The sequence below is a fragment of the Bubalus bubalis genome, chromosome 11 (genome assembly GCF_019923935.1).
Source record: "Bubalus bubalis isolate 160015118507 breed Murrah chromosome 11, NDDB_SH_1, whole genome shotgun sequence".
NCBI classification, from domain to species: Eukaryota; Metazoa; Chordata; class Mammalia; order Artiodactyla; family Bovidae; genus Bubalus; species Bubalus bubalis.
In genome coordinates this window covers 57222544-57250297 of record NC_059167.1, presented here as the reverse complement: position 1 = coordinate 57250297, position 27754 = coordinate 57222544, and the positions used below count along the sequence as shown (strand labels likewise).

General features: G+C 46.4%; 1 protein-coding gene across 3 annotated transcripts in view; it reads left to right on the top strand.

Moving 5' to 3' along the window:
* Window positions 1–27754, top strand: part of DAPK2 (death associated protein kinase 2) — a 139822-nt gene that overhangs the window by 92425 nt on the left and 19643 nt on the right. For all 3 annotated transcript variants that reach the window (XM_044925108.2, XM_025295757.3, XM_025295758.3), the window contains exons 5-8: window positions 16987–17116; window positions 22752–22800; window positions 23482–23508; window positions 27426–27578. In XM_044925108.2, coding sequence (XP_044781043.2) covers window positions 16987–17116; window positions 22752–22800; window positions 23482–23508; window positions 27426–27578 — 359 coding nt within the window. The remainder of the gene's footprint in view (window positions 1–16986; window positions 17117–22751; window positions 22801–23481; window positions 23509–27425; window positions 27579–27754) is intronic.

The following is a 27754-nucleotide window of genomic DNA, read 5'->3' as shown; positions in this document are numbered from 1 at the left end:
GCCCAGGAGCATCCCTATCCTGAGTTTCATTCCACAGATCAGGTTTTATTCATGTAGGGGCTGATGGCAAGAAGCTTCTGAATCAGACTACAGATACCTTATCTCTTTCAGGGAGCATTTGGGGTGTAATTTTAAAATAAGTGAGCCAAGGACAGGAAATGTGAAACCAAACCCATTTCACAAGACTGAACTTTTCAGTAACCAAGAGCTCACTCCTGAGCCAGCAGAGCTAGACGCATTCAGATGAGTACTGCTGAGGTTGCCTGGCGCCCTGGGCCCAGCACAGAGACCAGCATCCCTTGACCAGAGGTTGGAAATCTTAGAGCCCAGTGACCACTGGCTGCGTTCCCCCACCCCACCCCTTCCTGTAGCCATGAAACTGCTTCCAGGGGCCACTGATCATTTGTGGTCACTGGCGTTCAGGGTCAAGAAAGTTCACTGTGACCACATAGAACTTCACAAAGCAAGAGTGTGGTCAGAGTCAAAGGACTGGTTCCCATAGTAGCTGAGCTCAGTTTCATAGACTGTTGAGCCTTTACAGACAGGTGAAGCCTAAAGATCCTCCAACCCGTGATCAGGGGGACCCACTTACCGGGGAGGAGACCCACTCATTTTGCTATGCAGAAATTCCTGTGGTGTTTCAACCATTGTGCTGAGTACCTGGCTGTTGCTACAGGTACAAAATCAACTCAGGACTTCTCTGAGCTTAGTTCCTCTTTTCCAGGACCTTGTGCAGGAACCAGAAGAGAGAGATCAATAACTCTAAGTGCTGTGATAGAGGGAAGTACATGGAGGCTGGGCGTCTAAATAAGAAAGCATCTAAGTCAGACTCTGGTGTCTAAGAGGACTTCTTGGAAGCGGTGGTATTTGAGTTGAATTTTGAAGGATTATCAGGCATTATCAAGGGAAGGGCCTTCTAAGGAAGAGAGGTTAGCAGGTACATGGTCCTGAAATAGCATTCAGGCAAAGGTTGAATGTGCTGAATGGAGAACCTAGGGGACAGCAGGAGGCAGACTCAGGGAATGGGAGCTAAGCCAAGGAATTTGAACTTTAAGAGATATGGGACCAGGTGAGCAGGGAGGTGAAGCGAGCAGATGCGTATTTCAGAAAGATCCCTCTGAATGGGAGCACAGATAGAATGGGGACAGTAATCTGGGTGAGATGTGGCAAGTGCCAAATTAATTTGAGGAGGGATGGATTCAAGATCTTTTAAGGTTGCTCTGAAGATTGATTAGGTACCTAATTAGATGTGGGAGATGAGGGGGAGGGCAGAGTCCAGGATGACACCCAAGCACTGGCTGGGGGTCCGGCCCAGAGAGGGTTTGGCATGCCTGGGGTCTCAGCAGCTGCACCAGGGCATGGGCTCACATCCCACACGTAGATTCCAGCCCAGTTCTTACTCTGCCCTGTGGGGTGACCTGCTGTGAGCCTCCCCTCCTTAGTCTAATTGTCACGGTATTTTGAATTCTTCCAACAGAAGACGTCTTGCAGAGTCTCACTTGGGTGTCACAGAGTACAAGTCAGGGTCATCAAGGAGTGTGTGGTCTGGGTTGGCCTTTGGACCTCAGGATGATAATACACCAAGCAGGAAATGGGCTACCTGGATTCACCTGTGACTTCTTCCTATCCATAATGCTGTGGATAGTTGACTTATTTTCTGTGTTTTTTCTGGCTCCAGGAGGTCCAGATGGGGTCCTTTAACACAAATGATAATACTTAGCTGTCAGAGTTGTAGAAATGAGACAGAAGCAGGATTAAGTGCTGGATACTAGATAGGTGCTCTGTAATAGTAGCTGGCATTGCTACTTCCCTTCCCATAACAGAGGAAAAGAAAACACAGCTCTTGTTTTGGGCCCTGCTAGAGTAGGAAATCCCATGGACCGAGGAGCCTGGTGGGCTACAGTCCATGGGGTCGCTAAGAGTCAGACACGACTGAAGCGACTTAGCAGCAGCAGCAGCAGCAGCAGCAGAGTAGGAAAACAAAGCCTGCTAGTGCAGTTCGAAGTTGCCCAGCAGAGAGCTGAGCTTACTGGTAGGTGGGATTGCTGGTGGGGTATCTTGTCTGGCTCCTGGGCTCAACCTGGACGTTTTCCACAGCCTGGAGACAGTCTGGGTTTCTCCTGGGTGCACGTAGGGTGAGGATGCTGGTAACCCCCTCCCTGCCTCATATCCTTAGCATTATGTGGACTCTGAGCCTTCTGGCTCCCCACCCATGGGTCCCTTGGCCCAGGCCCAGCTGGGCAACTTCAGAAGTGATGAATAGCTGGAACTCAGTGCGATTACCTCATGAGTGGCTAGACACTTCCTGGGGCCAGAATGTGAGTGTGTGTTGGCTGGAACTTCCTGCCTGCTAGAGGGGCTCGTGCAGAAGTTCCAGCTGGTGGCTTAGAGGGGACTTCGTGATTCCGTGTTATTTCTCACCATATACAATTCATTTTGTATGAACACATTTCTCTTGCTGATTTTCCTTCTCCATGAGGGCTCTCGGCCTTCCCCTCCTCTTGTATTCTGTTACTTCTTGCCAAGTGAGTCAGACTAGCTTAGCCGTCCCATGAATTCGGTCACCATGTTATCTTCACGCCCCTGCTCATGAGCTGTTCTCCATGCTCACCTTCTAGCTGGAAGGAGCAGGTGATGGATGAGGGTCAGCTCTCTGGCCGGCCTTTGGAATAGGAATGACCTCTCCTCCCATGTCAGCCGTTGTGCTAGTGCCAGGGACGGTGAGACTCTATTCCTGCTTATGATATACTCCCAGCCTTGTGGCAGAGAGCGGATGAATCGAAAGATTGATGTACAGTAAACAGTCTTGGTGAAAACAGATCATGGCATATTATTGCCTGGAAATCTGTGATGGATCCTTGTCACCCATAGGACAAATGAACCCATTCTCAGCATGGCATTCAGGCCTGTCTTGTACTGCCTGAGCCCCAGTTCTGGCCTCATCCCCCTTTCCCCATTCCAAAACAAGAGCCCCAGGCACCAAGATGACAGATAAATGTCCTGTTTCCCCCTCCTCCACTCTGTTCGTGCTGTTCACATCCAGGAAGCTACTAGTCTTCCTTTCCTGTGCCCGCAGACTTCCTGCTTGTCCTCCAGGCCCAAAAGAAACGCCATTTCCTCTGGGAAGCCTTTCCCATGCCTTGCCACCTCCCAGAGCATAATGAAGAGCTAACCTGCTTCCTCGCTTCTTTTTCCCCTTGTACAGGATGCTTCCGCTGGGAGCATTTATCCCCGTGCATGACTTTCTGCTCTTGTCTCTAGTGCAGTGCCTGACACATGAGTTACTCAGTGTTGGATGAATGAGTGAATGAAGGAATGAATGCTTTAGTAAGACAGGTGCACGCATGGATAGCACCTGGAAAAGGCAGAAGAGGTTTTGGGCAGTTTTCAATTCCATGATGTGACATTTATTGAGGGACTGTTTATTATTCATTAAGGGCAGGATGACAAACATCAATAAGATATGGCACCTGCCTTACAAGAACCCACCCTCTATGGGGAGATGGCTGCAGTGAGACTGGTGGCGAGGCCATCTGAAATAAAAGCTAACCACGACTCTCACCGAGAGACACTCACTTCCAAGGGGTAAGCTCTCTGCCTACGCAGAATGAACACCACCTTGACGTGTGTTATAAATCCACCGTGGACAGGCCTGATGGCCTGAGTAGGTAGAGGGGTGCAGGTGGATGATGTTGCCCTGGACGTGACACTGGGCTGACTGCCCCTTGTCCTGGGTAGCACCCAAGGTGCCATCTGGAGGATGGATACCAGAAAATGTGGCTCAACACCACCCAGGAACCTCACCCTGATACGTGACCCCATACCAGTAAAGGCCTTGCAGAGGGCGTTTCTATGTGGTTTTCTGTGTATTTTGGATTTGGGAGTTTCCCCTCTGAGTATGGGTGTGTCTCCCCCATACTTTCCCATAGCCAACCTCAGAAATGGAAGGTGGTTCTCAGATCTGATGGGTATTTTAAGCAAGAAGAACACACCATGAGAACTGAATGAAATTGTATGCGAACCAGGAACCCAGAACTCAGAAGGGACTTTTTGATTTACATAAACAATGTTAGGAGGAGTGAATTCCTGAGCAAGATACTCCAGCAATCTAAATTCCTCTTTGCCCTGATCATCCTTTGAACTGTTTTTATGTTCATGATGTGTTGGTTCTGTTCATCAAACTTTCATAACAATGATACTATGTGTGTGTACGTGTGAAGTTACTTTGGTCACATCCGACTCTTTGCAACCCTGTGGACTATAGCCCACCAGCCTCCTCTGTCCATGGGGTTCTCCAGGCAGGAATACTGGAGTGGGTGCCATTTCCTTCTCCAGGGGCTCCTCCCAACTCAGGGACTGAACCCATGTCTCTTAAGTCTCCTACACTGGCAGGAGGGTTCTTTATCACTAGTGCCGCCTGGGAAGCTAGTGATACTAGCTTGCTGCTGCTGCTGCTAAGTCGCTTCAGTCGTGTCCGACTCTGTGCAACCCCATAGACGGCAGCCCACCAGGCTCCCCCGTCCCTGGGATTCTCCAGGCAAGAACACTGGAGTAGGTTGCCATTTCCTTCTCCAGTGATACTAGCTTAATAGAACTTATTTATTAGAATTTCACCAATGTGCTTTTATTTTTATTTATTTATTTTGGCTATGTTGTTTGGCTTGTGGGATCTTAGTTCCCTGACCAGAGATTGAACCTGGGCCCCTATAGTGAAAGCGGCAAGTCCTAACCGCTGGACCACCAGGGAATTTCCACTAATAATGCTTTAAATGTACATGGTACTTTCTAGAATACAGCATGCTTACACATCTCTCCTTTCATTTGATTCTCATGGCTATCCACTGAGGTACAAGGTATTTTTACTTTTATACATAAAGCACTTGAGATTAAAAGAGGTTAAATTACTTGTCCAAGACCACACAGGTATTAAATGACAGGGCTGGTACTTGAACTTCTGGAGAAGAGAATGGCAACCCACTCCAGTAATCTTGCCTGGAGGATTCCATGGACAGAGGAGCATGGTGGGCTCTATGGGGTCACAGAGTCGAGGATATGACTGAGTGATTAACACACAGTACTTGAACTTAGCCAGTGAGGAGACACTAAGCAAAGCTGAGTGTCACCAGCTTTTGTTTCACCAGATTCTAACGGCAAATTTTGTACTTGCTTGCATCATGCCTTTTACACATAGTTAATCCAAAGGTCTATGCTGTGCCATAAGTTTATCCTTTGCACAGTTAATTTTTCTTCTGTTTACATTGTTTTTTCTTTCTAATAGATTATTCCTCATACTTAAAAAATCAATCTGTGCTCTATTAACTACTATAAAATGTGCATGCATTTGAAAGTAGATCTTACAAGAGTAAGATGATTTCCATACTAAAACCCTGGAGCATAAAACAGAGGTGAGACTTGGCAGTTTTTAAACCATTTTTATCTATTTATTTTGATTGCGCTGGGCCTCTGTTGCTGCGCATGGGCTTTCTCTAGCTGCAGCAAGCAGGGTCTGCTCTCTAGTTGTGGTGCATGAGCTGCTTCTCATCGCAGTGGCTTCTCTTGTGGAGCACAGGCTCTAGGCATGGGGACTTCGGTAGCTGCAACTTGTGGGCTCATCAGTTGTGGCGCATAGGCTTAGTTGCTCTGCAGCCTGTGGGATCTTGCCAGACGAGGGATCAAATCTGTGTCCCCCACATTGGCAGGCAGATGTTCAACCACTGGACCACCAGGGAAGTTCAAGACTTGACAGTTTTGACTGTCAAGTTAGGTTAGGGTGAGATTGAAAAGGTTTAGGGAAGACCAAGAAGTTTGTATAGGCAGTCACAGCCATGGAAGACTTTCCTGTCATTTTTTTTTTTTTTTTTTTTTTTAATGAAAATCTTTCAAAGCATTTGAAGAAACTGGAAAAATACAACTGGTACCATTATGCCTTCCTCCTCCATTCAACATTTGGCCACATTTGCTTTACCTTTCTTTAAAACAGAAAAATATATTTTTATATTTGTATTTATATAAAAGCATCATTGGGCTTTCCTGGTGGCTCAGTGGGTGAAGAATCCACCTGCAATATGGGAGACCTGAGTTCTATCCCTGTGTTGGGAAGATCCCCTGGCAGAGGGCATGGCAACCCACTCCAGTATTCTTGCCTGGAGAATCCCCATGGACAGAGGAGACTGGCGGACTGCAGTCCATGGGGTCATAAAGAGTTGGACATGACTGAAAGACTAAGCACAGTGCAAAAGCATTATATATACATATATATATGTCTAAAATATCTTTAATAAACATTTAAAAATAAGTATTAAAATATATGTAATTTTTAAAATTATGGTATAATTTGAAAGAAAATTCTAGCTATTGAATTTTTACTCTAAATACTTTACTCTAAATACTTCAATAAGCATCTCTCAAAATTAAATTCAGTCCCCTACCAACCCATAATGCCATTATCACACTTAAAAACATTAACTGTAATTTGTGGAAGACCTTTAATTCGTAGAGAAACATTATTCTATTTCTGATTTAGAAAGAAAATTCTTTTGACAGAGGAGAGAGAATAAATAGGAGAGAGTTAGCCAGTTGGAGATTATGATAAGAATGTGGGAAAGAGATGAACCAAAGGTACTCCGTAAGCATCTTTTAAATGAAATTGATGATTGTTTATGCTCTTATAAAAAGTAATAAGTCATAGAAAATACAGAAACATACAAAGTTACCTACAGACTCCCTACTCCAAAACAATCACTATTAACTTTTGGTGTATCTTCTCCAGCTTTTTATGAACAGTGTGTGTGTGTACGTGCGTGAGAACTGTACAACCTTTACAATTTTCTCTCCTGCTTTTTTCTCTCTATATTCAACTCAAGCAGCACACGTTTGCTCTGTAATGATTTACTTTTCTATTGAGGCTTCTAAGTCTCTCCTGATTTCCTTAACCTTTGGGTGTGTTCTGAGGCTCTATCAGCCTCAGACTTTTTACTTGTAAATTAGGAATAACCGAAAACCTACCTCAAGAGGGTTACTAACAGGATCAAACAAGGCATATGAAGTGGCCTGTTGCTGTTGTTGTTCAGTCACTAAGTCGTGTCTGACTCTTTATGATCCCAGAGACTGCAGCACACCAGGCTTCCCTGTCCTTCACTATCTCCTGGAGTTTGCTCAAACTCATGTCCACTGAGTTGGTGATGCCATCCAACCATCTCATCCTCTTTTGCCCCCTTCTCCTCTTGCCTTCAACCTTTCCCAGCATCAGGGTCTTTTCCAAAGAGTCAGCTTTTTGCATCAGGTGGCTGAGGAACTGGAGCTTCAGCTTCAGCAATGGTTCTTCCAATGAATATTCAGGGTTGATTTCCTTTAGGATTGACTGGCTTGATCTCCTTGCTATACAAGGGACTCTCAAGAGTCTTCTCCAGCACCACAGTTCAAAAGCATCAATTCTTCAGTCCTCAGCCTTAATTTTGGTCCAACTCTCACATCTTTACACGACTACTGGAAAAACCATAGCTTTGACTATACAGACCTTTGTCGGCAAAGTGATGTCTCTGCTTTTTAATACGCTGTCTGGGTTTGTCATAGTTTTTCCGCCAAGGAGGAAGTGTCTTTTAATTTCATGGCTGCAGTCACTGTCCACAGTGACTTTGGAGACCAAGAAAATGAAATCTGTCACTGTTTCCACTTTTTCTCCATCTATTTGCCATGAAGTGATGGGACCAGGTGCCATGATCTTAGTTTTTTGAATGTTGAGTTTTAAGCCACCTTTTTCACTCTCCTCTTTCACCTTCATCAAAAAGCTCTTTAATTTCTCTTCTGCCATTAGGGTGGTATCATCTGCGTATCTGAGGTTACTGATATTTCTCCCAGCAATCTTGATTCTGGCTTGTGCTTCATCTAGCCTGGTATTTCACATGATGTACTCTGCATATAAGTTAAATAAGCAGGGTGACAATATACAGCCTTGACGTACTCCTTTCCTGATTTAGAACCAGTCTGTTGTTCCATGTCGAGTTCTAACTGTTGCTTCTTGTCCTGCATACAGGTTTCTCAGGCGGCAGGTAAGGTGGTCTGGCATTTCCTTCTCTTTAAGAAATTTCCACAGTTTGTTGTGATCCACACAAAGGCTTTAGCACAGCCAATGAAGCACAAGTAGATGTTTTTTTGGAATTCCCTTGCTTTTTCTATGATCCAGCAGATGTTGGCAATTTGACCTCTGGTTCTCTGGTCTGTGCCACACGACAACTAGCATTTGCCATGAGTTGTCCCCACACATCACCTTATTAGATTCTCAAGGCCACCAAGCTATGGATGCCCAGTACCTCCATCTAGCCAGTGAGGAACCTGGGTCTCAATTCAGGCATTCTGAGCCCCAAGCTGTGCTTTGGGGGCCCCATCTGAGCTAGTTACCCACTGGAATCTACTGGAGACTGTGTTAAAAAGGCCAAACCAATTAAATCAACTCACTGGGAGTGAGGCTCCAGAATTGCTTTTCTAAAGCAAGTTCTGCAAGGAAGTCAAAATCAGAGTGCCCAGTGTTTGGGGACCAACACTTGAGAAGGCTCTGTCTTAGACAGAATTGGGTTTGAACTCCACTTCTGCCCCAGGTTAGCTGTGTGACCTTAGCAATGGACTCATCTCTCTGATCTTGGGCCCCTCATTTGCAAAACAGGAATATTAACATGGTAATGGGTTCTCAGGAGGCACAAGAAAGCCCTAAGAGCCCTTGAGCAACCTCCCTTTTCTATACAATGGCCATGACCATGGAACCTTCCTCATAGGGTCTGTCTGTGGATTAAAGGAGTAAATAAACACAAGCAGAGCACTCAGAGGTGAGCCTGCGTGTTTACTACAGCCCTTAATAAATGCTGGCTGCCACTATACACCACTGCTGTTACCAGACAATCAGCCTGCACCTAGCACTGTCCTGTTTACAAAATGCTTTTACCTCCAGGGTCTCAGAGAGCTTGGGGTAGGCTAAAGCTGGTGCCTACTGGCTTATGAGAGACTGCTGTTAAATTTTCAGAAATTTTGTGAACCAGGTATTAAACTGAGCCATGTAAGAATATTATTTTAATATTAAAAATTAAATTATGGAAATACGTTTAATTAAATTATATTTAAAACACTTAAAACTTATTGCTTCTAATTTCTATATTTTATTATCTTTTATGTTCTTGAAGTTATTTAATGCCTTTTATCTCTGAATATAGATCATGGTATGTTACTATGTCATGATATGCTACTGCACCCCTCTCCCCAGCTCTAGTCAGTGTCAGCAATATTGGAGCCTTGAAATTGGCCACAGTGGGTGTATTTACACCACAGAAATTGGCAGACACTACAAATCAGGACTTGAATTCTTGATTCTAGACTTAGGAAGTGCTAAAGATCACTTAATAACAGAGATTAAACTTATGTGTGCTGTGTCTATAGCTATTATTTTGTGCTCTCAGAGAAAACTGAGGAAATATCTTTCAATATTCAGAAAGTATTATCCAATTCAGCAAAGAAGCCACTCACATCATTGAAGTTGTGAAGTTCCAATGCACAAGCAATATTCATTGCTTCACTTTCACTTTACCTATTAACATAAACAAAAATACCAACCAAGTCCTATTGAAAACTACACTCATCTGTCTACTGCATCCATAGGTTGGCTATAGATACAACTAATGAAAAGTGTTCTATGAGAATCAATTTATTTTGTGAAGTTAACAAAATAAAATGTTCTATATTTTATACTTGTAAATTATATTATAAACCTTTGTATCAGTAGAATTTATAGTAATTTAGTGTGTGTGTGTTGGAGAAGGCAATGGCACCCCACTCCAGTACTCTTGCCTGGAGAATCCCATGGATGGAGGAGCCTGGTGGGCTGCAGTCCATGGGGTCACGAAGAGTCGGACACAACTGAGCGACTTCACTTTCACTTTTCATTTTCATGCATTGGAGAAGGCAATGGCAACCCACTCCAGTGTTCTTTGCCTGGGGAGTCCCAGGGACAGGGGAGCCTGGTGGGCTGTCGTTTATGGGGTTGCACAGAGTTGGACACGACTGAAGAGACTTAGCAGCAGTAGCAGCGTGTGTGTGTACATATATTTGTTTACTGGAGTCCAGCTATTACCAGATAACCACTGCACAGAATCTGAATAGACTAAATTACTGTGTGTGTTTCCCAGGTGAGGAAACGGAGGGTCAGAGGAGTTAAGTAACTGATTCAAGGCCACGGGACTAATAAGTGGTGCTGCTAGGCTTTCACTCAGGTTTTTTAGTGCCAAGATGCCTGCTGTCTGCACCACCCTTCACCACTTCCAGAATCAGATTCTTTCACTCCTAGGGAGATAGCTCAGAGGAGGGCTGATGGTAGAGATGTGACTGGAACCTAAAAGGTACTATTTGAACACATGATACTTCAGTGCAGGTCAGGCCTGGGCAGGGGTCCAGAGTGGAGGGCTATGGGCAGCCGGCAGTGGCAGGGGTCTATGAGCACCCAACAGTGGCAAAGGTAATAAGGACAAAAGAGGAGGGAGGCACTGCATTTTTCTCTTATTGTCCTCATCTGTAAAACAGGGATCATGGTATTTACTCCAAGTCAGATCAGCTTCACACCCAGTGTCCTGCCCTCCCTGGGAATCTGCCCAGCCTCCTGGCTGGAACACACCACCTTATTCATTCCCCTTTTGGGTATCTCTATCCCTACCTCCTTTTATGAATCCCTTTGGAGGAAAGAGAGGAATAGGGAGAAATGTGGCCTCATAGGGAGGTTAGTTAAAATTCACAGCCAGCACTTGTAATGAGTCTTGGAGTTTACGGGACCCTTTCAGAAATACTGACCTCTCCCTGGCCCCTCACTCCTCTCCGGGGTGAGGAAGTGAGGGGCAATATTATCTCCACTTTCAAGGCCAGGAAAGGCCAGTCCACGACCTGCCTAATATCCCCTAGCAGAGCTGAGACTCAGATGCAGGCTCTACCCACAATCCCCTTCTCTTTCTGCTTCCCAGGTGGCCTCTTGCTGTATCTTATAAGAAGCAGTTGGTTGGTTTAATGCTCCCCATTTACCACCAAATTTCAACTCTTTCAGTAATGGCTCTCCATAGTTGAATTTTTGCCACATTTTGTTTCCTTCCTCAATCATTTAGGAGCTCAGTGTCCTCACTTCACTTCTCCTCAGATCACTCTAGGATGGCCTCACAGTAGTTGATGAAGCAGCCAACGTGCATTCCTAAGGGCCCAGGCTCCCAGGCTGATACCTGGGGCTTCCTGAGATGAAGAGCTCATGGGGGCATGCTGAGGCTGGGGCACAAACTAAGCTTTGGGTATGAGGACCAGGAAACAAGCCTGTGTAACTTGACCAGTGTTAGACTGCTGGTAAATACCAAAACTGGCATTCAAACACAGGTTCTAAGTCTCTATCTATGTTGATTCCCTAAAAACAGGTTGTGCAAGAGATGTGCATGTGACTGCATGGTTCATTCATCCCTGCATCCCATCAGCTATTCCTGAGCACCTACTCCATGGCAGCCACTCTTGGGTGGAGTGATGGAAAAGAGAGACAAAGCCCCCGTCCTCCCTGTGGAGCCTCAGGATACTAGGGAGAGGAAATGTAAGGGGCAATTGTAGTGTAGTTGGTTCTCTGCTAGAGGCATGTCCACATACCATGCAGACCTTTGGGTGGAACAACTAGCTGTGTATATTGACAGGGTTGGGGGGTAGGGGTTGTCACAGGAGAGGTTCCAGCAGGAAAATGTTGGAGCTGGTTGGTGAGCAGGGGAAAAGAAGCTTGTCAGAAAGACATTCTCGCAGAGTGAACTGCAGGTTGAGGTGGGGGTGATGAAAATCAGCCAGGATGTAGCAGAGGGTATGCTGGCCAGAAGTGGGAGGGCTTTGAATGCAGATGAAGACAGACTTGGGTCTGGGGCGCACTGGAGCCTGGTGGGGAGGGGCTATCTGTGGTCTCATTTACGGTGTGCCAGGAGTGGGGCAGGTGGTGGGGGCAGAGAATTTGCTGCAGTGCCATGGAAACCTGCTCACAGAGGCCTGGCAGCGAGAGGCCTTGCTTCTCAGGTTGCCCAGCACTTCCTGAGTAACCTGGGACCATGCTTGACATTTCCCATGAAGGTTCCTTGGCAGCTTCCTCATCCCCCTAACAGACCTGGCTTGGCTCCTGCTCTGCTGAGCTGAGCACCTCGCCTGATGATGGGCAGACCATGTGGGCACTGGAAGAGGGCAGCAGCCCGGGGGTCAGCTGACTTGGGCTCTGTTCTTTGCTCGGTGTCCTGGCAGTTTCTTGACCTCTCTGGGTAGCTCTGCAGCAGGCAGGGACTAAATGGTGTCTGAGGTCCCTTAGGGCCCCAACATTGTAAGTCTGGGGGTGAAATGGGATGTGGGGAGGGAAGCAGAAGATGAGTGGGAGAGGGGGAAGGTCTGTGAAGGGCATGTTTTCAGATTCAGCAGATTCAGTAAAGTCCCCAGGGAGGACTGTTGTCGCTGCTGCAGCCCAAGAGGGAGAGAACAAACAGTCATTCTGCTCTGAAATCTCACTGGGCACCGCTCCTTGCGTGGACTGTCTCTCTGAATCCTCAGAGCAACACTGTGTCACGGTAGGCGTTACCATTTTACAGATGAGAAACCAAGGCTCCAAGAGGTCAGAGACTTTGCCCAGGTTTCACTGTGAGTAGTAGAGGTGGAATTTGACCCCGGACCTGCCTGACTCTAAGCTCTGGTCTTTGGCATCTTACTGCATAGCCCCCTCTACCTCCCCGAGGCTGCCTTCATCCTTCAGGGACTCTTACACATGCTGTACCAGGCTGGTAGGAATCCCCTGACATGGGTCCCCCTGGAGGATAAGATTCCAGTTGGCACCAGACTAGGCACCTCTGGCCAGATCCACTGGGTTGCTAAAGGACACATTGGCTGGCAGCTGCTCGTCTGGTGGGCTGAGCTGATGGCTTTGTTTTAATGGAGGGGGAAGATTTCACCTCCTGGTGGCTGCTCCATGGGCCCAGGGCCTTGGCAGTGGCAGCACCTATGGTAATGTGATCCTTTCCTCCAGCCATGCTTTGGAAGCTACGTCAGGTGTGTGGGTGAGGTGTTTGGTTGAAGTAAATAAAGGTGGAGGAGAATGACAGGAGTGAGGGAGTAGAGATAGCTTTGTGCTGCCCCAGAGGGCAGTCTGGCTGGGCTGTCTGCTCTTCCTTCCTGACCTGGGGCCAGGAGACCTGAACCTTTGTAGGTCCTGCCTTGGGGCCCAGAGGAGTGGGAATTGGCCCAGCCAGCTTGGAAGGTTGTATCACCTTGCAGTCACAGAGCCTAGAGCTTGAAGGAACTTCAGATATCATCCAGAGAGGAAAAGCCTGCTTAAGCTCACACAGCCTTTGGTGGTAGAGCTGAACTGGAATTTCCCAATACCTAAGCCTAGGCTCTTTCCCACTATCCTACACAGTTTGGGGAGGGTAGACTCGAAGAAGCTTAGACCATACTGCCTTTTTGCTGCCCACTGACTACCCCTGGGACCCTTCTTGAGTCAGTCTCTTTTCCCTCCTGACTCAGCCCTTTAGCCATTCTGAGCGGAGGTGTGCTCTCAGGCACCCCTAGTGGTGAAGAGCCTCCATGGCGAAGAAAGGGAAGGGCCACGGGGTCCCAGTTCCTTCACTTCGCATAAAACATCCACAATGCAAGACATCAGAGGGGATGCCAGGAACCTTAAAACTGATTTGAATTTTCCCAGAGGGTCTACCGCCCAGGAAAGGTGCATCACAATACAACTAGGGCTACTTGCTCGTGAGCATGATCAGCTCTGAGAGCTTAGAGCACAAGGTCAGGGTGTGCTTCATTAAAAGTAAGGAAATAAAAGGAGGCAGAGATGGGGGCCTGGCTCTGAAAGTGTGATGGAGGGTAGGAAAGGCATTCGAGGCAAAAGGAAGAGCCAGAGTAAAGGATGGGGTAGAGATGGTGTTCTGGACCTGGTAATGCGCACCCTGAGGGTACCAAACAGCCCTGTCTTCACTCGGAGAACATTTACTGAGCACCTGGTGGGTCCAGGCTCTAGGCCAAGCTTTGGGTAGTTGGTAGGACTGAGACCCTCAGGAAGCTCTTGGCCCAGTGGAGAAGACAAGTCAGTAAACTGACAAGCTTGAGGCAGTGGGAGAAGCACTAGAGGAGAGGAAGTGTAGGCTGTGATGGAAACTGGGGAGGTGGTGAGTGTGGGGAGGCTTTCTGGAGGAGGTACTATTTTTACTGAAATGTGAATAGGAATTAGCCAGATTCGGGGTAGGGACCATGCAAGGAGTGTCCCAAGCAGGGGAGCTGTTTGTGAGGTTCTTGAGACAGGACAGGGGACAGATGGGACTCGGGTGAGAAAACATGGCCTTGCCTGGAGCTTCTCTCAAGCCAGCGGAGAGGCTGTTTTCCCCGGAATGTGGGCCACAGAGGGGAGAGGATGTGAGGCAAAGATTCTTTTCACCGCTCAGGGTGCTGCCTGGGAGAATTCCACCTCTTTGTTCCTCCTTCCTTCCTGTGGGTCCCTGTGCCCGTCCCTACTGCTCCCCAGTCTTGGGACCACCAGGGCTCTGTGTCTGCTGTGTCCACTGCAGCTCTCAGCTCCTTTCAGCGTGTTTTGTGGTGGTGCCGGGCTTTAAGCACACCGTGGTGGTCAGGAGTACCTGGGCTGGACCCCTTAGCCCCAGGGAGAAGCTTCAGGGCCATTCCCTGGAAGAGAGACGTTCCCGAAAGGTGGCTCAGGAATACTTTGGAATGGGAGGAGGAGAAGCCCCCCCAGTTCAGGAGATGGTGGGCTGTGGGGAGGGCTTAACTCACTTCCCAGGTGCCAGGACACTTGGGGTCCCTGAGAAGCCACCAGAGGGCCAGATTGGCGCACTGGCATGGGACTCCTAGCCTGTGTCCCATGTCTTGACCACCCACTGCCCTCGCTTGTCTTTCTGCAGAGCCCAGGGAGCTGCCCTGCCTTGGAAAAGGACTCTGACACAGTTTCAAAATGAAGTGGAGAAAAATCTCTGGAGGGGAAAAAGAATAAACACACTTTAAAAATGCAAAAGGAAACATATATTTTTTAAAAAAGGAAAAAAAAATGGAAGGGTTTCTCATCCAACTCACTTGAGTGAAAGTTTCCAGTCACTGTGATGTGAGGTCAGAGACTTCAGGGAGCGGGAAGTTCTGGATGCAAACACCTGGGGTGTCTTCAGTGCAGATTCGGGATCAGTCTAAGTAATAGCGAGGGCCACCGTCCGCCTCTCAGCCTCTGTGTTCTGTGTGGTGGTGGAGATGCAAAGCCCTGACTCCTCCGTCCAGCTGAGGGTCCAGTGGGGCAGCGAGGACTGTTGGACAGGAGACAGTGTGACAGCTGTCATGGCAGAAAGGCCCCAGTGAGCGTGAAGGAGTCCAGGGCAGAGAGGGCTCACGTCTGCGGGCTGGAGAGAAAGCTCGGTGCCGCTGAGGGAAGATTTCAAGGAAGAGCTGGATTAACTCAGACTCTGAAGCCTGACTGGGATTTCAGTGGATAGAGACTGAGCAGAGGCTTTCCGGGTAGAGCAGAAGGGCAAGGTGGGAAATTCTCTAGTGCTTTGAGAAACAGGGCCATTCGGTTTTCTCAAACATTTCTTTATTTGCTTATCTATTTATTTAAAGCTACTTTATTGAGAGTTATACGTCACGTATAATTCACCCATTTGAAGTGTACAATTTACAAAGTTGTATAACTCACACTGCAATCAATTTTGGATGATTTTCATCACCTGAAAGAAACCCTGTACCTATTAGTCATTCCCCATTCCCCAGGCCCTAGGCAACTCCCTCTCTACTCTCTGTCTCTATGGATTTGCCTATTCTGGATATCTTATATTAATGGAGTGGTATAATCTGCGATTTCTGGTGACTGATTTTCACTTAGCAAGATGTTTTCAAGGTTCACCCATGGTATATAGCATATATCAGTACGTCATTCCTTTTTATGTTTTTCTCTGCCTCCGTTCCTTTTTATGGCTGAATAGCACTCTACTGTATGGATATACCACACTTCATTTATCTACTCATCAGTGATGGCCATTTGTGTTGTTTCTACTTTGAGACTATTATGAATATGCTGCTGAGAACATCTGTGTACCAGTTTTCATGGGCATGTATGTTTTCAAGGCTTTTCTTTTCGAATGGGATCCAGGATAGTCCCGGTGAGGAGCAGGAGGAAAGAAGATGAATCAGAGGGACCTGCTCACCCACCAACTGCTCTGAGCAGTTGGGTGGGAGTGCAAAGGGTCAGCTCAGGATCCTGTTCTGGCCTCACTGGAACCTGGGGCTGTGTGAGGCCAGGGCAGGGCTGGCCCCCCTCCAGCAGACACCCCCAGTGTTGTGTCCAATCTGGCAGCTGTTTGCTGGGCTGGAAATAGTCTAGGCAGCTGGTATTTTCCCTGGAAATCAGGTGCTTTTTCCTGTGTCTCACTGAGGGCCAAAATTAGTTAAACACACAGAGAAGTGTGAGCTATACATTAGTCTAGGGGAGGGGAGTGTTGTCAACAGGAAGCTGACCAGCCAGGGGAAAGGGGTGGTCAGGAAGATGCAGGTCAATAAGCCAAGTGTAAATCGGGGTTAAGTTGCAGTGCCCCTCCCCCATCACACATAAAGAGGCCTTGGTTTTGTTTACAGGAAATGCTGCAAGTATCTCCCTGGCCCCATTTGATAGATGGGGAGACAAAGGCACTACATGGCAGGGATCTCCCATTCAGAAACAGAAGGATTAAAGCCACAGTCTGGTTCTGCTGTCAGCAGCAGCTTTGGTAAAACCCAAGCCTTGCCCTCAGCGTTGTGGCTCTTCTTGGGTTCACGGGAGAAGACTGAGGACACAAGAGTAAGAAAGGGTTTGTGCTGTTTTGGTCCTAAAAAAGAACACTAAACCCCACCTTAAACCCAAAGCAAAAACATAAAATAGGGCTTTAATTACCATCTTTTCTTTTATCCCCTTTTCTTCTTTTTTTTTTTGTTTCCCAGCCAGAAAACATTATGTTGTTGGACAAGAATATTCCCATTCCACACATCAAGCTGATTGACTTTGGCCTGGCTCATGAAATAGAAGATGGAGTTGAATTTAAGAACATTTTTGGGACACCAGAATTTGTTGGTGAGTTTTAGGCCTGTTTTTCTCCCAGCTGAGAATCTCGGATCAACAGATAGAGAAATCCCAGGAGTGAACCCTGTGTCTGGGGCTGTAGTCTCTGGGCTGAGAGATGATGCCTTGCGTGCGTGCGTGTGTGTGTGCCAAGTTGCTTCAGTCATCTCTGACTCGTTGCAACCCTGTGGCCTGTAACCTGCCATGCTCCTTCGTCCACAGGAAATGTCTTGCTGGCCTCTGGGTGAGGGTTGAGCGCCAGCAGGGCAGTGGGAGGCCAGGTGGGGCTGGGGCCCTTTGCAGAGTTAAATCTTCCCAGAGCTGGCCCCACTTCCTGCTCTTAGACGAGCTGATTGTGAAGATTTAAAATTACCTCACCCTGTTGCATTCCCATAAACTCAATCTTTTCTGGAGTAGCTTTTGATTTCCTAAAAAAGAAAAGGGAAATTATCTGCCAGATGCCAGATCCACACACTTGCCTGTCCCATACATCTGGCCTTCATTCATGCACAGGGTGCCCAGCTCCATCAGGGCTCTGATGGCTCTGTCTTCCCTCCGTGTCTCTCAACCTTGGCCCAGGCCGTAGAAAACCCCTTTCAGGACTTGTGCCACAGGCCAGGGGGTCATAAAGAAACAGCTTTGCAGAGGAGAAAGGAGTGAGAATTGAGAACCACCATCTCACTGCTTGGAGAGTTGAAATGCTCTTAGAGATGGAAGGAAGGCATGGTTTCCTCAAAATCTGGGGACCGAAACTTCTGACCACAGCCTAAACGAAAAGAAAGATGAACCAGATCATCCACCATGATGGAGTTTCAGGCCACATATACCAACTCTGCAGCCACTAGGGAATGAAACTGCAGACGCCCCAGCAAGGGAATCTTGCCATGTGCCAGGCACTAGGCCTGGTGTTCTGTATACAGACATTGTCCAATTAATACCCATACAATCCTATGAAGCAGGTTCAAAATATTTTCTCCATCAAGTGCCTTATTCGAGGTAAAACAACCAGTACATGATAGAGCAGAGATTCGAATACAGATACATCCAACATTAAAGCCTATGCTCTTTTTTTTTTTTTTTTTTTTTTTTTTTTTTTTTTTTTACTGCACTGCACAGCATGTGGAATCTTAGTTCCCTGACCAGGGATTGAACCTGTGCCCCCTGAAGTGGAAGCGCAGAGTCCTATACACTGGACCACTAGGGAAGTCCCAAAGCCTATACTCTTTCCATTATACCAGGTTATCTCTCAAAGGAGCCTTTAAGGGTGGAATTTAGCTGTGGAAATAAGACATCAAACAATCAAACAAGAGTGCTTGAGGGATATTTTCAGATCATCTGGTCTAGTTTAACGGATGTGGAATTGGAGAGATAGGGGATTTTAGTTAAGGTCAACCAGTGGTTATTCTCTACCTACTATATGATAGACATCAGATGCTGGAGACACAGGGATGGTAGGTAAGCAGCCACACTCAGAATGACACACCCAGGGTCACACAGTCAGTTAGTGGTAGAACCATCTTGAACCTAGGGTACAGGTATACAGTCTCAAACTTTGTCCGAGAGAGCAGTTACTGCCCGCCATTCACATATGTAGTAAAAATGCATGTTTTATTTAAGTTCATACCAAGGGTTGAATAATAAAAAATGGTTCAACTAGAAATTCAGGGCAGTAATGGAAGAGTTGTCATGAGAGAGGATGTGGTTAATTGTGAAGTGAGTGATATAGGCAGCTCTGAAAGACTGTTACGTGACATAGCCACTCTCACGAGGTCAGTGGGCTCAGTCCTGGCTTGAATGAGAGATGAAGTGCTGGTGTCATGGGTGGAGGAGAATCTAAAGCGGGCTGGGGTGGGGAAGAAGCCGGGGTAGAGGAGGCGCATATCCGAGGCACCCCATAGCGGGGGTGAAGGGCCAGAATGAGTATGTTTATCAGGGACAGTTCACTATCCTTTCTAGATGGACCAGAGGGTTCACATGGGGTGGCAATGTGAGTGGGACATTGATGGGCGGAGGCAGACAAACTGTGGAGGGATTTTCCCAGTTATATACTGGTAAATGTCTAACAGTCAGGTCTCAGGACAAAACAAAATACAACCCTAATTTACAGCATTTACTAGTTTCAAGCTACCAACCTGTTTCACTGAATTCAGAGTTGGGAAGAGATGCCCACGGTTGACTCTTGTGAGCCAGTATGATACAGCTCCAGTCCAGAATTTGCTCCTTACAGATATATAGGGTGGTTTCTATAAGCCCCTGCCCAAATTATGATGACTTCCTTTTCATCATAGACCCCTGAACAGGTTATAACCACTGTTCCCTATTCCCTCTTTGAAATTTTAACCTGAGACCAGAGTTAAAAACTGTCAGCTTCTGGGAATGTGGTGGAAAACTTCTTCCAAAAGGTCCTCTCACTACAAAGTTGGATTCTTGAGAAAAATATTGTTTTTAATGTGATTCTGGACTTAGGAAATAAGATAAATCTTTAAGTATAGTAACTCCTTCAGCCATCACCTGTCCTACCCTAAAAATTGAATGAAAGGAACTTTGAGCTGGAGCTGTGAGCTGCAAGAATATTCAATAAGAGGATCTCTCCTAAAGGCAAGTGCACATGTCAGCATTTATCAGAAACTAGCAAGACTTAGATGTTCAAGGAAGTAGGATATTAAAATGATCAGATGTTGACTATAAAATAAATGGAATGTATATAGAAATAACAAGTAAACCCATAAGAATGAGCAAGCAACAAGAGACTCAAAAATGACCAGGTAAGTTTCTAAAAGAACCAGATCGAACTTTAAGAAATTCATACACTCACTGAAATTTTAAATTCAGTGGATGGGCCAAACAGCAGATTATACACAGCTGAGGAGAGAATTAAAGATTTGGAAGACTGAGTTGGAAAAAATTAGCTAGACTATCACACAGTGGCAAAGATATAGAAATATTAAAGAGAGGATAAGTGAAATAAGGTTAAAATAAAAAGTTTAACATAGGTCTATTTGGATTCCTGGAGGAGGGAATTAAGACAAAAGAGCAGTATCTGAATAAAACTGCTGAAAATTTTCAGAACTGATGTAAAAACATGCATCCCCAGATACAGAAAGGACAATGTATTTCAGTCAGAAAGAAGTCCATACCTATAAAGTCCATACATTATACTTAAACTATAGGGCATCAGAGACAAAGAGAAGATCTTAAAAATCAACCAGAGAGAAAAGATAGATTGCCTACAAAAACCAAAAATAAACAAAAACCAATAATTGGACTGACAGCATACTTCTTAAAACAACATTGTCCAGTAGAATATGATATTCAAAGAACTGAGGAAAAATAAAAACTCCATAGTTGTGAAGAAATTGTATTTCAAGAATGAAGGTAAGAGATTAACCAAAAGCAAAATAAAAACAACAACAACAACAAAGATAAAACAATAAAAACAACCTCCAACAGACCTTTGTTAGTGGAACTTCTAAAAGGTGTACTTGGAGTTCTAAATGCAAGAAGTAATAGGAGCAAAGAAATCAGAGAACATTAGGCAAATATAATTATTTTCTTTCCTAAATAATGATGATGATGATGAAAATTAAGTATGGGGTTGAAAAAAGGTAGAAGTAGAAACTGAAGAAAATAATGTTAGATAGGACAGAGTGCTTGAAATTAGTGTTCTAAAATTCTTGTATTGTTAGAGGAGGGCCCAAATATTGACTTATGTTAGAATTTGTTTCATGTCCATAGTAAAATCTCAGGGGTAGTCATTACAAAAATAGAAGTTAGAGAAAAAACAGTCAATAAGAAAACTAACAAGAAGCAATTTTTTAAAAAGACGAGAAAGAAAAACACAGATGAAAGTGGAAAAACAAAAGCACCTGGAGGACAGAAATGAGTATGTGTTTATATCAGGCAGATGAGCACTGAAAAGTGAGTTGTGCTTCTCAAACTCTCTATGAGGAACAACTTGGGGGGAAGTAGTATATCCTGGACAGCTTCTTCAATAAGATACAATACAAATAAATTCCTAGAAAAGTGATCATGGTGTGAGTGTCATGGCAATGTCAAATTACTATGTGTGTGTGGTAAGTGGCTTAGTCATGTCCGACTCCTTGTGACCCCATGGACTGTAGCCCTCCAAGCTCCTCTGGCCATGGGATTCTCCAGGCAAGAATACTGGAGGGGGTTGTCGTGCCCTCCTCCAGGGGATCTTCCCAACCCAGGGATCGAACCTCGGTTTCCCATACTGCAGGCTGTTCTTTACCAGCTGAGCCTCTAAATACATACTCTCAACTTCTGTACATATCTTGTCAGCACCAGTGACAGTCTGCAGATTATTTGCCTGCAGACTGTACTTTGAATAACACTGTCCTAGTGAAAGCCTTTCTTGTGTGTCTCAGGAGACAGGTACAGAAGAGCTCATAGCAGTGTTTTTTCAATAAAAGATAATACAATAAAATAATAAAAATAAGTAGAGACCATCCAAATGATCACCAAGAAAATGACTGGAAGATAGTCTGTATTCACAAAGTGGACTATTATATAGCAGTGAATATGAAAGACCATGGGTGAACATTCAGTGAATGCTAGAAGCATCAGTTGAGTGGGGGGAAAAGGTCTATTGACGGTAGATGAGATTCAGTATGGCATCATTTTTTGGAAGCTAACAAGAAAGCAAAGCCAGGAGAGTGGTTCCCTGCATCTGGGAGGGTGGGAGGGTGTGCTCATCCTATAGATGCAGAGGTTTTGATATTGTTCTAGATAAACAAACTTAGCCTTCCCTCTCTCCACCTTCTCCCATTTGTGATTAAACAGGCTCAATCCTCCCTTTTCTAGTTATCGCCCCCTCTTTCTTTTCTATTTCATCACCAAGCTTTTTAAAAGAGTCATCTGCACCCTTATCTTGCAGCCCACACTCAGCACTCTCTGGTCACTGCAGTGGGTGTGAAATTCAACACTCGCTTTCCAGCCCATCCAGGGCTATGGGCTTGATCTCCAGGCAGCATTTGGTCCTCTTCTCTCCTGGGTAGAGTCTTCTTTCCTAGACTCTGCACCTTCTCGTGGTCCTGGCAGCATTCCTGGCTCCTGTTTCTACCTGTGTGATGATGCCTGTGTGATGACCTGGGTGGTGGCTCTGACCCACCTCACTCCCACCCCAGGTACCCAGCCTGTTCCTGGCATCTTCTTTTGGATACCCCTCGGACATCACAGGCTCTTCACCTCAGTGGCCACCAGAATGTCCTCCCACCCCTGCTCGGGTGGGAGGTGCCCTCTTTAGATACCCGCAGAGGAGTGTGGATTCTCTCTCTGCCTCCTTTTCTCCCCCATCACCTTCCAGCGCTGGCTGACTGGTTTCCAGCTGAGAGTTCTAAAGCAGTCTTTGTCATGGTCCCCACTGTCCGTCCTGCACCTGCCTCTCCCCACTCTCCTCTTCCTTTTCCAGGGGTCCCCTTGTGCTTTCTGTCTTCCTCACTATCAGAATAACAGGCAACTTCCTCCCTCAAAATCCCTAGACCCAGGCTATCTCCATCCGCCTCTCTAATTTTCCTTAGGGAGGGTTCAGGATGAAGACCTTCGGCATCTAATTCCCTAAAATTCCTTAAGATCATCTCTTCTCCTTTTCATACTCCTGCTGACTCTTCGGCATGGCTTCTTTCAGCTCCAGAAATTGTGAACTATGAGCCCCTGGGCCTGGAGGCGGACATGTGGTAAGTGGGACAGCCCCCCAGGTGGCCCCAGATCCTGGCTCTGGCTGACATCCCCCGGATGAAAACCTCTTCCTCCACACTCACCTTTAAGAGCCTCTGGCTGCTCTTGGGGTGCTGGCATGTGGCAGTTAGCACATGGCCAAGGCAGAGAACAAGGGGCTGGAAGCTAGAGGTACAGGCTGACCCTGAGACCTGCCACAGCCGTGATAAACATACCAGTGACAATAATTCATTCTGTTGGTCAACCATGTGATCCCTGGGGGCCTCATGTATTCTGGCTACCGTGCTGGGCCGGGTACCGCAGTGATTGACTCTGCACAGACGGGGCTCGTTTCATGTGAACTGTGCTGTACAGTTGGGGGAGTACCTTGATCACTTGGTTTTCTAAAATCCTCCCAGTGGTCCTGTAAGATAGTTATTATTATCCTCATTTTATGAGGAGAAAGAGGCTCCGAGGTGGTCATCACAGCTGTTAGTGGGTCCTCGGGCTCAACATCCAGACCTGGTTGATTCTGAGCGAGTCCCAGGCTGCTGCTGAAGTTGTGGGGTGGGGAGGGGTGTGGGGCTTGAGGCAGCGTGTGGGGGCTTCCGTGAAGGGGCCCTCAGAGCCACGCGGGGAGTCACTTGCTGGTCTGGGAGGAGAGCCAGGCGGCCCTGACTTGACTGTTCTTTGTTTTGCAGGAGCATCGGTGTCATCACCTACATCCTGTGAGTATGACTGACCCCGGGGCTCTGACCCAGCTCAGATCCAGGGGCAGCAGGAGGAATGAGAGAGGGGCGGGCAGGCAGACAGACAGTCTGACGTTTCCTGAGCACCCACCGTGACCAGATGAGTTAGATCCACACAGCCAACCTGAGGCTCAGTGCTCTCAGCTCGATTCTGTACGTTTGAGCCTGGGCTTGCGTCTGGGCAGGAACCCGGGAGAGCAGCATGCAGCCCTCCATTCTGCACTGCTTGTGTTTGCATCCCTCCTGTGGCCAGGATCCACCACGCGGTCTCACCCGGACCCAGGTTTCCGGTGAGAATGTCAGTTTTCGCTCAGAAACCTGGGACAGCCCTTAAGTCACCATGTCCTTCCTGATCCTGCCTCGTCTTTCTCTGCCTTTCCTCTCCCTTTCCCAGTACCCCTTTTCCTCTCACATGCTGTCTCTTCTTTTTTCCCCAGAGTCTCTCTTTCTTGACTCTGAAGTATTAAGTGCTTAAGCAGAGATTTCCTGCATTGTGTAGCAAAACTGTCACTTTCCATCTCTATGGCCTTGGGCAGAAAAACAACTTCTGGACTTGTTTTTCTCATCAGAAAAATAGGAATCATAAACTTCCTGCCACGGGTGTGTTGAGGATTAAATAAGCCGACGTGCAAACTTCCTAGCACTGCTCAGACACAGGCATTGCTGATTAGTTGGTGTTCATTACATCAGTACTTCCCAACTGTTTCCGCTCGCAGCACTCCTGGAAAAATGCTGTTTTTATGGCACTCTGGGTAAGAGGCAGCCCACAGCCAGAGGGCATGAAGGATGGGGAGGCCAACACTCAGCTCTCTCAACACCCTTGTAATCCCTCCCTCTGACTCCTCCTTGGACTGGGAGCTCTGCGCGATGTGGTGGATGCCACCCCCGACCCCGCCGCGCCCCTGCCCCCTGAGTTGCAACAGAGGGTGTCAACCCAGGCAGCACGTCAGACCTTTTTTTCCTTTTTCTTCACATCAGACCTGTTAATATCTGCTATGGCCCAGGCCCCACTCCAGATCTATGAAATCAGAATCCCTAGGAGTAAGATCTGGGCATTGGTATTTTTTAAAAGCCATAGAGGAATTTGATGCAGAGAGAATTTGATGCATTGCTGCATAATTCCAGATTAGAGCCAGGATATTCAGACATGGGCTCTTAACACCTTGATATCTTCAGAACTGTGGCTTCCATATTGAAATAGTAAGGAATTCCAGCATCTCCAGGGCACACAATCTTCCTGTAGCTCACTGAATTCCATACAGTTTATTGACCACCTGATCCTCGGTGAACACAGTGCCAGGCACTCAGGGTACTAAATGGAGAGTCTGTCCTGCTTGCCTGAAACTTCTTTTGTGGGAGGGAGACACCAGACTGCTAACTCTCACCCGGTGGGACCAAGGTTGTGCTTTAGGTATGAACATGGCTTTGTGAGACAAATGGGAGAGCCACTGGTTTGCTGGGACTGCAGAAAGTTTAATGGGAGAGAGGGAGCGAGAGAGGAAGATAGGAGAGATTGATTTGAACTGGGCTGGAAGGAATGAGATGAATTTTCCTGGTGGAAAGGAAAGAAAGTACCATTCTGGGTAAGGAAGGGGACAGCAAGTGTGGTAAATGCAGAGAAAATATGGAACCTGTGGTGGGGACCAAATTTTGATGCCTTCCTGAGAAGTTCAGATGTGATTCTATAGAACACAGGAGGGTGGGTAGGGCCCAAGGACTTCTGGGACAATGGCATATTTTGAATATTAGGCAGGGGACAGTAGATTCGGGAGTCATTGTTTGAATGGCACATTTTTTTTTAATGTAAAAAATGTAAAAGAATGAAACTAGAACACTTTCTAACACCATACACAAAAATAAACTCAAAATGGATTAAAGATCTAAACGTAAGACTAGAAGCTATAAAACTCCTAGAGGAGAACATAGGCAAAACACTCTCCAACATAAATCACAGAAGGATCCTCAATGACCCACCTCCCAGAATATTGGAAATAAAAGCAAAAATAAACAAATGGGACCTAATTAAACTTAAAAGCTTCTGCACAACAAAGGAAACTATAAGCAAGGTCAAAAGACAGCCTTCAGAATGGGAGAAAATAATAGCAAATGAAGCAACTGACAAAGAGTTAATCTCAAAAATATACAGGCAACTCCTGCAGCTCAATTCCAGAAAAATAAACGACCCAATCAAAAAATGGGCCAAAGAACTAAACAGACATTTCTCCAAAGAAGACATACAGATGGCTAACAAACACATGAAAAGATGCTCAACATCACTCATTATCAGAGAAATGCAAATCAAAACCACAATGAGGTACCATTTCACGCCAGTCAGAATGGCTGCAATCCAAAAGTCTACAAGCAATAAATGCTGGAGAGGGTGTGGAGAAAAGGGAACCCTCTTACACTGTTGGTGGGAATGCAAACTAGTACAGCCACTATGGAGAACAATGTGGAGATTCCTTAAAAAACTGGAAATAGAACTGCCATAAGACCCAGAAATCCCGCTGCTGGGCATACACACTGAGGAAACGAGAATTTAAAGAGACACGTGTACCCCAATGTTCATCGCAGCACTGTTTATAATAGCCAGGACATGGAAGCGACCTAGATGTCCATCAGCAGACGAATGGATAAGAAAGCTGTGGTACATATACACAATGGAGTATTACTCAGCCATTAATTTGAATTTGAATTAGTTTTGAATCAGTTCTAATGAGGTGGATGAAACTGGAGCCGATTATACAGAGTGAAGTAAGCCAGAAAGAAAAACACCAATACAGTATACTAGCGCATATATATGGAATTTAGAAAGATGGTAACAATAACCCTGTATACGAGACAGCAAAAGAGACACAAATGTATAGAACAGTCTTTTGGACTCTGTGGAAGAAGGCGAGGATGGGATGATTTGGGAGAATGGCATTGAAACATATATATTATCATATGTGAAACCGATCGCCAGTCCAGGTTCAATGCATGATACAGGGTGCTCAGGGCTGGTGCACTGGGATGACCAGAGGGACGGTATGGGGAGGGAGGTGGGAGGAGGGTTCAGGATGGGGAACACGTGTGCACCCGTGGCAGATTCATGTCGATGTATGGCAAAACCAATACAATATTGTAAAGTAATTAGCCTCCAATTAAAATAAATAAATTTATATTAAAAATATTTATTTGTTTGGCTGCACCAGGTCTTGGTTGTGGCACACAGGGTTTTCCATCTGTTGTGGGATCTTTAGCTGCAGCATGGGAACTCTTAGTTGCAGCATGTGGGATCTAGTTCCCTCACCAGGGATTGAACCCAGGCCCCTTTCATTGGGAGCACAGAATCTTAGCCGCTGGACCACCAGGGAAGTCCCTGAATGACACCTTCTTGACAAACCCTGCGGGGAACCTCATACACCCCTCTAGCCCCTAATGGCTCATCTACTGCCACACTTGTCAGGCTTTGCTCAGGATGCTCGTTAGCCTAGAAGACCTTTCATCTCCTTCTCTGACTGCTGACAACCTCTTCAGGACAAAACTGATGCAAATGTCAGCTCTTCCATGAGGCCTGCGCTGGGCCTCCCCTCTGTCCTGTGTTCCTCCAGCCCTTTGTCTGTTCTTTATTTTATTCTGTGTTCTACTGGAAATTTATGAAGAGCCAGGTCTCTCTTTCTCTCCCCTCCTCTTTCAAGTCCCTTGAAGACACAGTTCTCTCTTTCAGGTCCTTAGTAGGGACTCCATTAAGTGTATTGAATTGGACTCGTTTGAAAACCTGTTGACTGCCCCCCGCAAAGGATTGTGGGGAGCCTCCCATCCCCATGCAGCAGTACGAGTCCAGGTCCCTGAGTCCATCACCCCCACTTCTGTCTCCTTTCCTACAGTCACATATTCCCTCTCTGTGTGCCCAGCCTTAGTGGAGCATCCCCTTTCCTGGGAGACACGAAGCAGGAAACGCTGGCAAATATCACAGCAGTGAGTTACGACTTTGACGAGGAATTCTTCAGCCAGACCAGTGAGCTGGCCAAGGACTTCATTCGGAAGCTTCTGGTTAAAGAGACCCGGTAAGAGGACAAAGAAGAGAAGGGCACTGGCCTCTCAGGTCCTGACTCTCTCCTGCCACTTCTCTCACAGGCATGCCAGCCGTGCCTGCTTTGCCACAGGCTATCATCGACTATTACTGTGTAATCTGGGCAGGTGCTGAGGAGTGTGAACTGGCCAGGACTTGGCTTTCATCTTG